The sequence below is a fragment of the Pelecanus crispus genome, chromosome W (assembly GCF_030463565.1).
Source record: "Pelecanus crispus isolate bPelCri1 chromosome W, bPelCri1.pri, whole genome shotgun sequence".
In the NCBI taxonomy this organism is placed as follows: Eukaryota; Metazoa; Chordata; class Aves; order Pelecaniformes; family Pelecanidae; genus Pelecanus; species Pelecanus crispus.
In genome coordinates this window covers 14,271,490-14,285,430 of record NC_134675.1, presented here as the reverse complement: position 1 = coordinate 14,285,430, position 13,941 = coordinate 14,271,490, and the positions used below count along the sequence as shown (strand labels likewise).

Sequence of the window (13,941 nt, the reverse complement as noted above, 5' to 3'; positions counted from 1 at the left end):
TCATAGAAACCAAAACCCTGTCGCCAACACCAGTTCTGCAGGCAATTATTGACTTGTCCTATTAGTGCCCTTCTCCTCACACCCTTTCTCCTCACCGGCAAGACTGAGGAGAACACCACCTGGGCCACCATGCCCTTGACTACTGCCCCCAGAGCTCTGTAGTCACTTTTGATACTCTCCAACTTTTCTTCTCCATCACTCCTAAATAACATGTCTGCATATTTTTTGAGGGCCCTAAACCAATTTCTGTAACAAGATCTAGACTATGGTCATAAATATTGCCACTGTTCCTAACATCTGGTCTACATGTGTACTGAAAAGGAAATGTAACAACAGAACACACAGTATGAAGCAAAAGCCAAGAAGTTCAGTTGGCAGGAGCCCCAGATTCACCAAATGCAGAAAGGTCAAAAACCACAATTCCTCAAAAGAACAATCACCTGTGTTTTTAAACAGCTCTCAGCTAAAATCCAGCTAATTTTTTGAAGTAATAAAGACTTCAAGCCACATGTTGCTTTGCAATATTCAAAATAGAATAGAATAGAATAGAATAGAATAGAATAGAACAGAACAGAACAGAACAGAATAGAATAGAATAGAACAGAATAGAATAAAATAGAACAGAACAGAACAGAATAGTTTAGTTCAGTTGGAAGGGACCTACAATGATCATCCAGTCCAACTGCCTGACCACTTCGGGGCTGACCAAAAATTTAAGCATATTATTAAGGACATTGTCCAAATGCCTCTTAAACACTGACAGACATGGGGCATCGACCACCTCTCTAGGAAGCCTGTTCCAGTGTTTGACCACCCTCTCGGTAAGGAAATGTTTCCTAATGTCTAGTCTGAACCTCCCCTGGCACAGCTTGGAACCATTCCCACGCGTCCTATCACAGGATACCAGGGAGAAGAGATCAGCACCTCCTTCTCCACTTCCCCTCCTCAGGAAGCTGTAGAGAGAAATGAGGTTGCCCCTCAGCCTCCTTCTCTCCAAATTAGAAAACTCAGAGCCCTTAGCTGCTCCTCATAGGACATGCCTTCCAGCCCTTTCACCAGCTTTGCTGCCCTCCTCTGAACGCATTCAAGGACCTTAACATCCTTCTTAAATTGTGGGGCCCAGAACTGCACACAGTACTCAAGGTGAGGCTGCACCAATGCTAAATACAGCGGGATAATCACCTCTTTTGACCAGCTGGTTATACTGTGTTTGATGCACCCCAGGATGCGGTTTGCCCTCTTGGCTGTCAGGGCACGCTGCTGACTCCTGTTGAGCCTGCTGTCAACCAGCACCCCCAGATCCCTTTCTGCAGGCCTGCTCTCCAGCCACTCCTCTCCCAATCTATGCTTGTGTCCGGCATTACTCTGTCCCAGGTGCAGAACCCGGCACTTGGACTTGTTAAATTTCATGCCGCTGATGATTGCCCAATGCTCCAATCTATCCAGATCCCTCTGCAAGGCCTCTCGTCCCTCAAGACAGTCAGCAGCACCTCCCAGTTTAGTACTGTCAGCAAACTTGCTAAGGGTGCATTCAACTCCTGCATCCAGATCATCGATAAAAATATTGATTGGAACCAGCCCTAGAATTGAGCCCTGAGGAACACCGCTGGTGACTGGTCACCTGCCAGATGTAGCCCCTTTCGCTACAACTGTTTGAGCCCTGCCCTTCAGCCAGTTCTGAAGCCCAGCCCTTCAGAACCCAGCACACCATGTAGCTGCTCATCTCACAATTAGACAACTTGTCCAGAAGGATGCTGTGAGGGACAGCATCAAATGCCTTACTAAAATCCAGAAAAAATACATCCATCGCCTTCCCTTCATCCACTAGGCAGGTGACCTTATCGTAGAAGGATATCAAATCCGTTAAACAGGACTTTCCCTTTGTGAACCCTTGTTGGCTGTGCCTGATGATTGCATTGTTCTTTAAATGCCTTTTGATAGCACCCAGCATGATCTTCTCCATAATTTTTCCAGGTACTGAGGTTAGATGAACAGGTCTGTAGTTTCCTGGGTCTTCCCTCAAGTTCTTCTTGTGAATTGGAATAACATTGGCTAACTTCCAGTCAGCAGGGACCTCCCCAGACTCCCAAGACCTTTGGTAGATGATCGAGGGGGGTCCTGCTAGCTCCTTCAGTACTCTGGGGTGAATCCCATCAGGCCCCATGGACTTATGAACGTTCAGCTGATACAACTGGTCCCTTACAATTTCAGTGCCCACAAATGGAAAGTCACTGTTTCTGCAGTTGTGGTCCTCCAACTCAGTGGGCTGGGCAGCCCAAGGTCTATCATTGATATTAAAGACTGAGGCAAAAAAAGCATTGAATGCCTCCATTTTTTTCTTCATCCTTATTAGTCAGGTGACCATCTTCTACAAGTATCGGTCCAATGTTTTCTTTAGACCTCCTTTTGCTATTAATGTACTTAACAAAGCCCTTATTGTTGTGAGATACGGCACTGGCCAGTTTCAGCTCTAATTGAGCTTTGGGATGCTTCAGAATTTTTTTTCTTCATAGAGTCCTTGGCAAAGCCCCAGGTCATAGCATATATCTTATATCTTTTGCTTTTGCCTTTCCACAGCCAAAAGGCTCCAGAAACATCTAAGTCCAGAGTCCCATGTGATCTGCTTCATTTTGAATATTCTTATCTCACAAAGTTTTGGCTACTTCTGTCAGAGATGGCTGAGCCATTGCCTCTGTCTTTATAGTCAGCCACCACCTTTCTCATTGACCATGAAACCCAGAGACTGTAATAGCAGCTGCACCAAGATCCCTGTAAACTCTGTTGCTCACTAGAATGATATATTTGCCACCTGTTCTGATGCTGGGCTTATGTGATGCCGTGATAACATGATAAAAAGGGTGAGGCACTGCAGTTTTTCACAGCATACTACTGGTCAAAATCTCAACCCAACTACTTGCCACCTTGTCTTTTAATTTCCCTGCCCATCCCTCTATCAGCTTAAGAAAATCACTATAAGAAAATAGCTAGAGAATGCAATCCTGCTGAATAAATTTCTTTTCTTTTCTGAAACCATTTGCTATACTATTTAGGAAGTGAGATGGTTAAAACCTCTAGACTAATCTCCAACTCTTGCCCAACAGTTAACAGCAATATTATCATTGCAAAGGAGTTCTGCAAAATGACTTGGCAAACAGAAAATTAGAATTTTCTGTAATCTAATTTTTCTTTTTAATCCAGATGCAATTAAGGATATGGACAGGAGAAAAACCCTTTAAGGCAGGTGCTAACAACTGGGATAATTATGATGAAGCTGAAATATAAGTGTAAGTAATCAAACATGATAATTTATGTCAAGAAGCACTTCTCTGACAGTGTACATTTTTAATTTCTAAAATTGTATTACACTGAAACCCTACCAGCCTTTTTTCTGCTTTTAGCAGAAAACATCAAAAGGTAATTCCAGTAGGTAGTTTTGATGATTATTTCTGAGGGTTTTCTTTTTAAGCACTAATAGAAAAATCAGCTATCATCTCATTAATGTGGTAATAGAATTGGACATTAACAAAGTTTTTATTCTTCACAAAGAAATCTCAGTCCCATTAACATTATGATTAAGGATTAATCATGACATTATGATAGGATTCAGCCTTTCACCTTTAGGTTACTGTCACACAAGTTTCAGCTTTGAGCTGGTTTTGTATCACGTACAGACCAAACACTCTTTCATGTGCAGGAAAGGAACACCAACTTCTTAGGTTGCTATTCCCCAAAATGATTAGACAGAACAGGATGTTTTACCCTACTCTCAGGATGAAACCTCTAGGTCTAGGTACGTTGTGAACTGCAATCTAGTTCATACTGGATCACAATTGAAAATAAGTGTGATGCTGTCATGCATCCTCAGCATGTTTAAATTATTCTTGATTCTTGCTCAAGCAATACAGGTTTCTCAGGGATTTTTGCTGATGCAGAATCTGGTTTAAGCTAGGACTAATATACCAGGCACCCCTGTAAGTACAGATTTCAATCACCATTAAACAAACAAAATACCAACCATCTTGTACAAACTTTACAACAATATAAGAACTGTTAGAACAGCGCTAATTATAACAGGATCTAATGCAGTTGGGTGCCAGTGATCAGCAACTTTGTATCTCAGGAAGCCCTATAACATGATCTAAGTGTAGGACTATTTGCTCATGTTTATATCAAACTGTGTTTAATACTCCAGAGGCAGGTACTAAAGTGAAATGTTGCTATGTCCTCTCATACATTGTGAATCAGTTCATATTCTATTTCACCGAGCAACAGGCTCCTTAAAAATACCAAATCTGATTCTTGATCTTCACTGAGCTAAAGAAAGAAAGATGGCTTGTGTAAAGCATTTACCTCAATCCCGTCAGTGGCAGCAAGGAATGCTGAAAGGAATGGGAAAACTCACCTGATTAACAGGTGGCTCAAAGGCTGGTGCCATCAGTGGAATTTTGGGTTTTTTGATCATGGGGAGGTCTACACGGCACCGGGCCTGCTGGCGGCTGATGGAGATCGGCTGTCTCCAAGGGGGAAAAGGATTCTCGCCCATGAGTTGGCGGGACTCATTGAGAAGGCTTTAAACTAGGTTTGAAGGGGGAAGGGGATATAAACGGGCCCGCTAGTGAGGGGCCCAGGGGCAGCATGACAACGTTGGGGGCGAAATCGATAGCCCAGCTTAAGTGCATCTACACCAATGCACGTAGCATGGGCAACAAACAGGAGGAGCTGGAGGCCCTTGTGCAGCAGGATGGCTATGACATAGTCGCCATCACGGAAACGTGGTGGGACGACTCTCATGACTGGAGTGCTGCACTGGAGGGCTATAAGCTCTTCAGAAGGGATAGGCAGGGAAGGAAAGGCGGTGGGGTGGCTCTGTATGTTAGGGAGTGTTTCGACTGCATAGAGCTTGACAGTGGTGATGACAAGGTGGAATGCTTATGGGTAAGGATGAGGGGGAAGGCCGGAAAGGCGGATGTCCTGTTGGGAGTCTGCTATAGACCACCCAACCAGGATGTAGAGGTAGATGAGGCATTCTATAAACAGCTGGCAGAAGTCCCACAATCGCTAGCCCTTGTTCTCATGGGGGACTTCAACTTGCCAGACATCTGCTGGAAATACCACACAGCAGAGAGGCAGCAGTCTTGGAAGTTCCTAGAGTATGTGGGGGACAACTTTCTAATGCAGCTGGTAAGCGAGCCTACCAGGGGAGGTGCCCCGCTTGACCTGCTGTTTACCAACAGAGAAGGGCTTGTGGGAAATGTCGAGGTTGGAGGCCGTCTCGGGCTTAGCGACCACGACATGATAAAGTTCTCAATTTTGGGTGATGCTAAGCGGAGGGGCAGCAAAACTATTACCATGGACTTCCGGAGGGCAGACTTTGCCCTCTTCAGGACACTGGTTGGGAAAGTCCCTTGGGAGGCGGTCCTGAAGGGCAAAGGGGTCCAGGAAGGCTGGGCCCTCTTCAAGAAGGAAGTCTTAAGGGCGCAGGAGCGGGCTGTCCCCGTGTGTCGTAAGACCAACCGGCGGGGAAATCGACCGGCCTGGCTGAATAGGGAGCTTTTGCGGGGACTCAGGGAAAAAAAGAGAGTCTATCACCTTTGGAAGAAGGGGCGGGCAACTCAGGAGGTGTACAGGGATCTTGTTAGGTCCTGCAGGGAGGAAATTAGAAAAGCAAAAGCCCAGCTAGAACTCAATCTGGCCAGTGCTGTAAAAGACAATAAAAAATGCTTTTATAAGTACATCAGCAATAAAAGGAGAGCCAAGGAGGATCTCCATTCTTTGCTGGATGTGGGGGGTAACATTGTCACCGAGGACAAGGAAAAGGCTGAAGTACTTAACACCTTCTTTGCCTCTGTGTTCAACAGCCAGACCGGTCATCCCCAGTGTACTCAGGCCCCTGAGCTAGAGGATAGGGATGGGGACCAGAATGGAGCCCTCATAGTCCAGGAGGAAGCAGTTAATGACCTGCTATGCCACCTGGACGCTCACAAGTCTATGGGGCCAGATGGGATCCACCCGAGAGTATTGAGGGAGCTGGCAGAGGAGCTCGCCAAGCCACTTTCCATCATCTATCAGCAGTCCTGGTTAACAGGGGAGGTCCCAGATTACTGGAGGCTTGCCAATGTGACGCCCATCTACAAGAAGGGCCGGAAGGAGGACCCGGGGAACTACAGGCCTGTCAGCCTGACCTCGGTGCCGGGAAAGATTATGGAGAGGTTCATATTGAGCGAACTCCACAGGCAAGTACAGGTCAACCAGGGGATCAGACCCAGCCAACATGGGTTCACGAAAGGCAGGTCCTGCTTGACCAACCTGATCTCCTTCTATGACCTGGTGACCCGCCTGGTAGATGATGGAAAGGCTGCGGATGTCATCTACCTGGACTTTAGCAAAGCTTTTGACACCATCTTGCATAATATCCTCCTCGGGAAGCTGGCAGCTCACGGCTTGGACAGGCATACTCTTCGCTGGGTAAAGAACTGGTTGGGTGGCCGAGCCCAGAGAGTAGTGGTAAATGGAGTTAAGTCCAGTTGGCGGCCGGTCACGAGCGGTGTTCCCCAGGGCTCTGTTTTAGGGCCAGCCTTGTTCAATATCTTTATCAATGATCTGGATGAGGGGATTGAGTGCACCCTCAGAAAGTTTGCAGATGACACCCAACTGGGTGGGAGTGTCGATCTGCTCGAGGGTAGGATGGCCCTGCAGAGGGACCTGGACAGGCTGGATCGATGGGCCGTGGCCAACTGTATGAGGTTCAACAAGGCCAAGTGCCGGGTCCTGCACTTCGGTCACAACAACCCCATGCAACGCTACAGGCTTGGGGAGGAGTGGCTGGAAAGCTGCCTGGCCGAAAAGGACCTGGGGGTGTTGGTAGATAGCCGGCTGAACATGAGCCAGCAGTGTGCCCAGGTGGCCAAGAAGGCCAACAGCATCCTGGCTTGTATCAGGAATGCTGTGGCCAGCAGGAGCAGGGAGGTGATTGTCCCCCTGTACTCGGCGCTGGTGAGGCCGCACCTGGAATACTGTGTCCAGTTTTGGGCCCCTCAATACAAGAAAGACATTGAGGTGCTGGAGCGTGTTCAGAGACGGGCAACAAGGCTGGTGAAGGGTCTGGAGAGCAAGTCTTATGAGGAGCAGCTGAGGGAACTGGGATTCTTTAGCCTAGAGAAGAGGAGGCTGAGGGGAGACCTTATCGCTCTCTACAACTACCTGAAAGGAGGTAGTAGTGAGGTGGGTGTTGGTCTCTTCTCCCAAGTAGCTAGCGATAGGACGAGAGGAAATGGGCTCAAGCTGCGCCAGGGGAGGTTTAGACTGGAAATTAGGAAAAATTTCTTTACGGAAAGGGTGGTCAAGCATTGGAACAGGCTGCCCAGAGAGGTGGTGGAGTCACCATCCCTGGAAGTGTTCAAAAAACGGGTAGATGTGGCACTTCGGGATATGGTTTAGTCTAGTCTGCCCTTGATTGGTTTAGGTGGGCTTGGTAGTGTAGGTTAATGGTTGGACTGGATGATCTTAAAGGTCTTTTCCAACCTAGACGATTCTATGATTCTATGATTCTGAGACAATTAAATAAAGGGTCCACAGTGGTAAGCACATCATTACTTAATAACTAACTAAAATTCCCCAGTCAGACTCTGAACATGGAAAACAGAGTGGCAGTTCCTATTATTCTTTTACCAAGTGCTATTGATTCTTTGTTCTCTGAGTACTAATACAGATTATGTCTACCCAGGCAGACATCAGTAGTTCACCTAATCCCAAGGTTTAATGGTTCTGTTATTCTATTTGACTAACAAAATATTTTTGTTCACTAATGAGGTTTAACAACTTAACACTTAGCATTGCCAATATGAAACATAAGCTTTCCCATAACAGCATTCTCATCAGAATTCCTCTAAGCTTGAAGTCCAAGATGCTGCTTTTAAAAACCCAGGGTTTTAGTATTGTAATGAAATTCTTCATTCCTGCTGTATTTTGTGCTTCCTACATGAAATATAAATTGGCCAAAGTTTTATTTTCTCCTTAACTCAACCTCATACTCCAATCTTGGCACATTTAAATTCAGAAATAAATGGAAAACACACCTTGATGACCATCTTCTTAGCATGAAAAAATCGTAGCCATGCAATGTGCCTTTTTTAAGATTAAACGTTTTGTTTTTAAAAGGTCCAGCTTATACAAAACAATTGCATTTAAGCCTACTTTAATAATCATGAAATGTTATATACGCTGAGGACAAACCAGACATTAGCCTACAAATACTGGTGTCCATATTTTGACATGTCTGCAGCCACACAAGAATTCCCAAGCCCAGATTCAGTAGAGCAATCACAAAGTCAATCACAAACACTTTTGCCAGATCAAGGTATTAGACTGTAACCTTCCCTTTGGGTACAGAATCATTAACAGGGTGGAGTGTCTCGCACAACCCTCAGTAGAGTTTCTCATTATTAATGTGATATTTAACAATGATTCCACAATGTGATTCCTGTACCAGCACTAGCACAGAATGCTGCATATGGGACAAGACCCAAATTGTATAACATAGAAGGCACTGAGAAATGAAATTATGTCTTCAATTTTCTGCTGTGCTCTGCCTTAGAATCTCTCATGATTTTAGCCACAGTAATTTGGGCTGGCTGCCAGAGATGCAGAAGGGGTATCTGGAAGCTGGGTGTAACAGGTATGTTTAAGGTTGTATGTACATGTGAACTTGTGCATTTGCATATAAATCACTTCACAACCTCTGTGCATGTGGGAAACAGCATGGAATGAGACAGATGTGAACACTTTCCTTTCCTTTTGGAGTGTCACCTATTCTGAGTACAGTGCTTAATGTTTGAATGGTGGGTGTCAACATTCATGGGAACAGAGAATTGTGCCCTAACCATTTTCATACTAATCCCTGAAACATGCTGCTCAGTAGAGCCTCTGAGCCTCTTACAGAAATTAGCAGCCCAGCCCTATTAATACAGGGGTGAAATGCTCTGTATGCATTTCCCTCATCCTGTACCTTCCTCAGGAGGGACTTCAGTCCTAAATACAGTGTCCTGGTTTCGGCTGGGATAGAGTTAATTTTCTTCCTAGTAGCTGGCATAGTGCTGTGTTTTGGATTTAGTAGGAGAAGAATGTTGATAACACACTGATGTTTTAGTTGTTGCTAAGTACTGCTTATGCTAGTCAAGGACTTTTCAGCTTCCCATGCTCTGCACAAGAAACTGGGAGGGGGCACAGCCAGAATAGTTGATCCAAACTGACCAAAGGGCTATTCCATACCATACGACATCATGCTCCGTATATAAACTGGGGGGGGTTGGCCGGGAGGCTGCGATCACTGCTCGGGAACTGGCTGGGTATTGGTCATTGGGTGGTGAGCAATTGCGTTCTGCATCACTTATTTTGCATATTATTATTATTACTATTATTTTCCCTTCCTTTTCTGTCCTATTGAACTGTCATTATCTCAACCCACGAATTTTACTTTTTTTTTCTGATTCTCTCCCCCATCCTGCTGGGGAGGGGGAAAGGGAGCAAACAGCCATGTGGTGTTTAGCTGCCTGCTGGGTTAAACCACAACATATGGCTTTCCAGACTGCAGAAGTATTCGTGTATCCTTTAGCATTCCTCTATGATGCCTAACTTGTAGGAAATGGTAAATGTGGAGCATTCAAACTGTCTTTTGTTGATAACTTAGACTTCTTTTAAATTCTTGCCAAGTTTTAAGATAGCACAAATCCTTCACAGACCACAATTCTAATCCAAGGTCTAAAAAAAGAATGACTATTTTAACCAGTGGAAACCACTAGGGTTTTGAGGGTTTTGTTGTGGGGGAGTGGGTTGCTTGAACAGCATAAAAATGCTAAAGAAGATATGCTTTAAACTTCCTTTCTAAAAGACAACCACAAGAAATACGATTTTGCAGTTAGGGATGAAGCTACTAACCACATAAGTTAAAGGTTTAAAACAAAAGTGGATACAGCTACATGACAATATTATACCCAACTGTACATCAGTACTTAAATTATGCTGCCAGTTGCCTATTACATAATATATACTCTGAAGGTCTGATACCATTTTTCATACAGAGGGAAGTCTCTTAAAATTAAGGTCAGTAGAAACTGCCAGAAAGACCACAGAAAAGAATATTCTTATTTTAATCCCTCACACATTCTAAGTCCAGAAAAAAGACCAGAAAAAAAAAAAAAGAAACCTTCATCTGAACATTGATATCATCCTATATTACTGATTTTCGTTCCCAAAGCTTGTTGATTTACAGAAGATAACAGCCATTAATGTTACATAGGTGATTTTGTAGGGGAATATAGGGTAGTGATTAGTACAAAATTCCTATACTACAGCTCCTCCAATAATGTCAGACCTTATGTTCCAACAACAGCACATAATTAATAGCATGGTATTGTCTTAATTTTAATGGGAAGCAGAACCTTGGTAAAAAAGGGTCAATTCTTGTAATGCTATATCCCATTCAGGTGAATGTCTCCTGGTATAATATTTCATATAAAAAATGTAAAGGCTTTTGCCTCAGACACGTAGGTGGATTTTCTTACCTTGGGTTCCATTGAAATGAAGCTGTGGGTACCTCTACTTGAGAGAACTGACCTTTTAATTGTTTTACTATGGTAGAAGTGGTAGTAATCCTTCAGTGTTCCAATCTGTAAGGGGAGAAAAGAAAAACAGAGGGGGAGATATAATTAATGGAAAGTAGTTTTATCGTTTTCATTTTTGAAGGTCTGTAAATTATGCAGTTTCCTACTGTGCTGAAATGTTACTTGAACCAAGTGATCATTTTTCAAAAGAAGGACATATGATATGAAATGGATGGAGTGTCCTTGAGACAGTAACTGCATAACCATAGTTTATAATTGAGCTGCTTAGTCTGTCCGTATCTACCTTTTTAATGTTTAAATTTTATCCAGTATTTTAAGCAATTCTATATTAATCTATATCCAAGCTGTCTTCAAATGGAACATATAATAATCACCAAATGGGTATATGGTTATTAAAAAGCATTCCATCTAGTTTGCATAAGGAAATATACCGTAAAATGCACTAGATTGTTATTTATAAAAAAATTATTAAAAAGACATCCACAGCATCAGACTATGCACCAGGAATAGGCTTCTCTTTCTGCAGAAGGTGGGCAAGAAAGAAGTAGAAGAAAGAAAGATGGAAATGGTAACTTCATAAGATAACTAGAAGTACAAAATCAATTCATGCAAAATTGCAAATACAAAACAGTACAATAAAAATACTTATTCATTCCATCAGTACACAGTAGCAATGTAAATATTAAACTAAAACAGCCTTCACAATTTTAAGAAATTTCCACTTCCAGAGTCATTAATATCTAAATATTCATAACTTGAAAATTTACTTTCACATACCTACAAGCAAACATTCAGCTTCCTTGTCTTTAGAGCAATGTCTCCCCAAGAGATTTGGAATTTGTCCTTCTATCACACTGTAAATCTTGTAAGACACTTAATAATTTAGTTAAAGGTTTCTTAATGATGAGTAAAAAAGACACAATGGAGCTTACTGTTATTTCAAGTTGAAAATCAAATTGGCCTCAGAAAACAGGTTTGGTTTTTAAAAATAAATCTGAATGAAATCACCAAATAGGATGGAGCAACACTGAAAAGCTCTAATGTTAAAGATCCTATATTCTGAATTTATATCTATAAGAATATGCATGTAGGAAACTAGAGTGTTCAACATTAAAGGTTCAAAGAGAATTGGAAATAAGCCACTGAGGAACTCCAAAAATCTGCTTTTAAAATATTAGAACACAAAAATCTTGACAAAATATCAGAGTAGACTGAGAACAAATATTGATAGAAAATTATTGTTCCCAAGGAGCACTTGAATATTTTATCTTAAAGTTTAAAATGCAAACAGCACTGGGGAATGAGGGAGAACTTTTGGAAAAAAAAGTCCACAATTTAAATGAATATTTCTAAAGGGGAAACTGCACCAGGGTTTACGATATTATTCTCAGTCTGTACAGTTAAATGGGTCCATCAACATTTAATTTTCAGAAAGAATGATTTATGTTTACTTTAAGTCAAATATGGAAGCATTCAGTTAAACCAAGTCAGTTTATCATAAATTAAATAGGAATTGGTTTGACTAAGCCTAAATAAAGCATATTAATACTACAATAGCAATTCCCATGATGCCTTCTGTTTCAGAGGAGATTCAAGCTGAAATGGTGCATTTCTGTCCCATGGAGGAGCCTGGTCTCAGTCTCCATGTGCATATCTGTGAATAAACCCTCCTTAAATCTCCAGGGGAAAGTCTTCTCACAGACATCTCAGAGCTGCAGGACCCTGGGCATCCTGAGATCATTCACATGCAGTTCTTTGTGGGCCAAAATCTATCACCACAGCAGGTACCAAAGCAAACACTGTTTCTTTGTCCATGGATGAGCATACTCTATTGGTGACGTAGTGTGAGTCAGAATAACATGCAGTTTCCATGATGATTTTAGCCAGTCCAAAAGGTAATTAAGGACATTATTGTACACAGTTGTGTTGTTATATCACTTGTGACTGTATTAATTTGTTTATTCTGATAGTTGAACAACCTGCAGCACAACGAATGTCCCTAAATATCAGGCCAATGTTTCATGGTTTTTGAATTATTATTATTTATATCAACCACTGAAATTTGGCTCCAGGGTTAGCACCAGTACAGGTGACAGCATGCTGCCTCAAGACAAAGGGACATCAGTCACTTCCTAGATGTGTCCTTAACACACGAGTAGCCTAAAACAGTGCTGAAGTGCTAACCACTGTCGAATGATGCTACTCTTGCTTCTTAAATCCTCAGAAACTAGTAATATGCATATTAACCATACCACAATACTGTAAAGAGGTTAGGCTTTTATGAACCTTGCTATCTTTAGTGTGAATTGGAGACATACTACTGTGTGTGTACGTGTGTGTATACACAAACACATACATTATTTAAAAGTCAGAGCTCAAGCAGGTAATTGCATTTTACCACTGCACAGAACTGCATAGATAGAAACATGTTGTATTTCAGGGAAAATAAACAAAACTGTCCTGTTTTGTGCTGCATAGATCTCAATATCGTCCAGTTCTCTGTTTTGTCTTGCACTAGTTTGGGGCCTTTTTTTCTAAGGATAAACTGTAGCTTACCTCTTTAAGAGCATCCAAAATGGCAGAGTTAGAGGGTGGCCTAATTGCACTCCTGGAGGTCCTACAGTTTAGCACCACTGGCCACCCACAAAAGACACTGGAGGGGATAGAAGACAGTCCCATGTTTATTTTACTGACTAGACTTGTGCACACATGCAGGGATGTGCATGTTCTACTTTCCAATCAAAGGAGAAAAGCCTGAGGCTTTGTAATGCTTGATGGCTGTACTCCCTCTGAGACCTTGTCCTCAGGAGACAGAATTAAGTGTGGTAACTGTAATGCCATGTCTTCCAGGCACCGTCACTTTAATAATAATAATAATAATAATAATAATAATAATAATAATAATAATAAAAAATTTTAAAAATGCTGACATCTCCTGCCTTAGTTCATAATTCTCAGGGAAATAAAAGGATCCTAAATCTTTTAAATGGAATTTAATTCATATTTTCTAACTGTCAGTGCCTCTTGCAGTAAGGTAACACCAGTATTATTAAAAATTATATTGCCCTTTTTTCCCTTAATGGGAATTTATTTAGACCTTCCAAATCTTTGGACCACTTGGCAAATAGTTAAACCATGGAAATATAGCACAATAAAACTTATTATTATGGATGTTCTTGTTAAATTGTTTTTTATACTTTTAACTACCAAGTTTAGAGGCACTATCAGAGGGAAAGGAATACAAAGACAGAAACACCAAACTGTAGATCTAACCACCTTCGAGACTGATGACAATTTAGCTGTTTTATCCTTAGGAAATCGT

General features: G+C 42.2%; 1 protein-coding gene across 1 annotated transcript in view; it reads right to left on the bottom strand.

The window, feature by feature from the left end:
* The window catches only part of LOC104036601 (proprotein convertase subtilisin/kexin type 5), a 252,794-nt gene that overhangs the window by 195,030 nt on the left and 43,823 nt on the right, over positions 1-13,941 (bottom strand). The window contains exon 2 of the mRNA XM_075725548.1: positions 10,560-10,664. Coding sequence (XP_075581663.1) covers positions 10,560-10,664 — 105 coding nt within the window. The remainder of the gene's footprint in view (positions 1-10,559; positions 10,665-13,941) is intronic.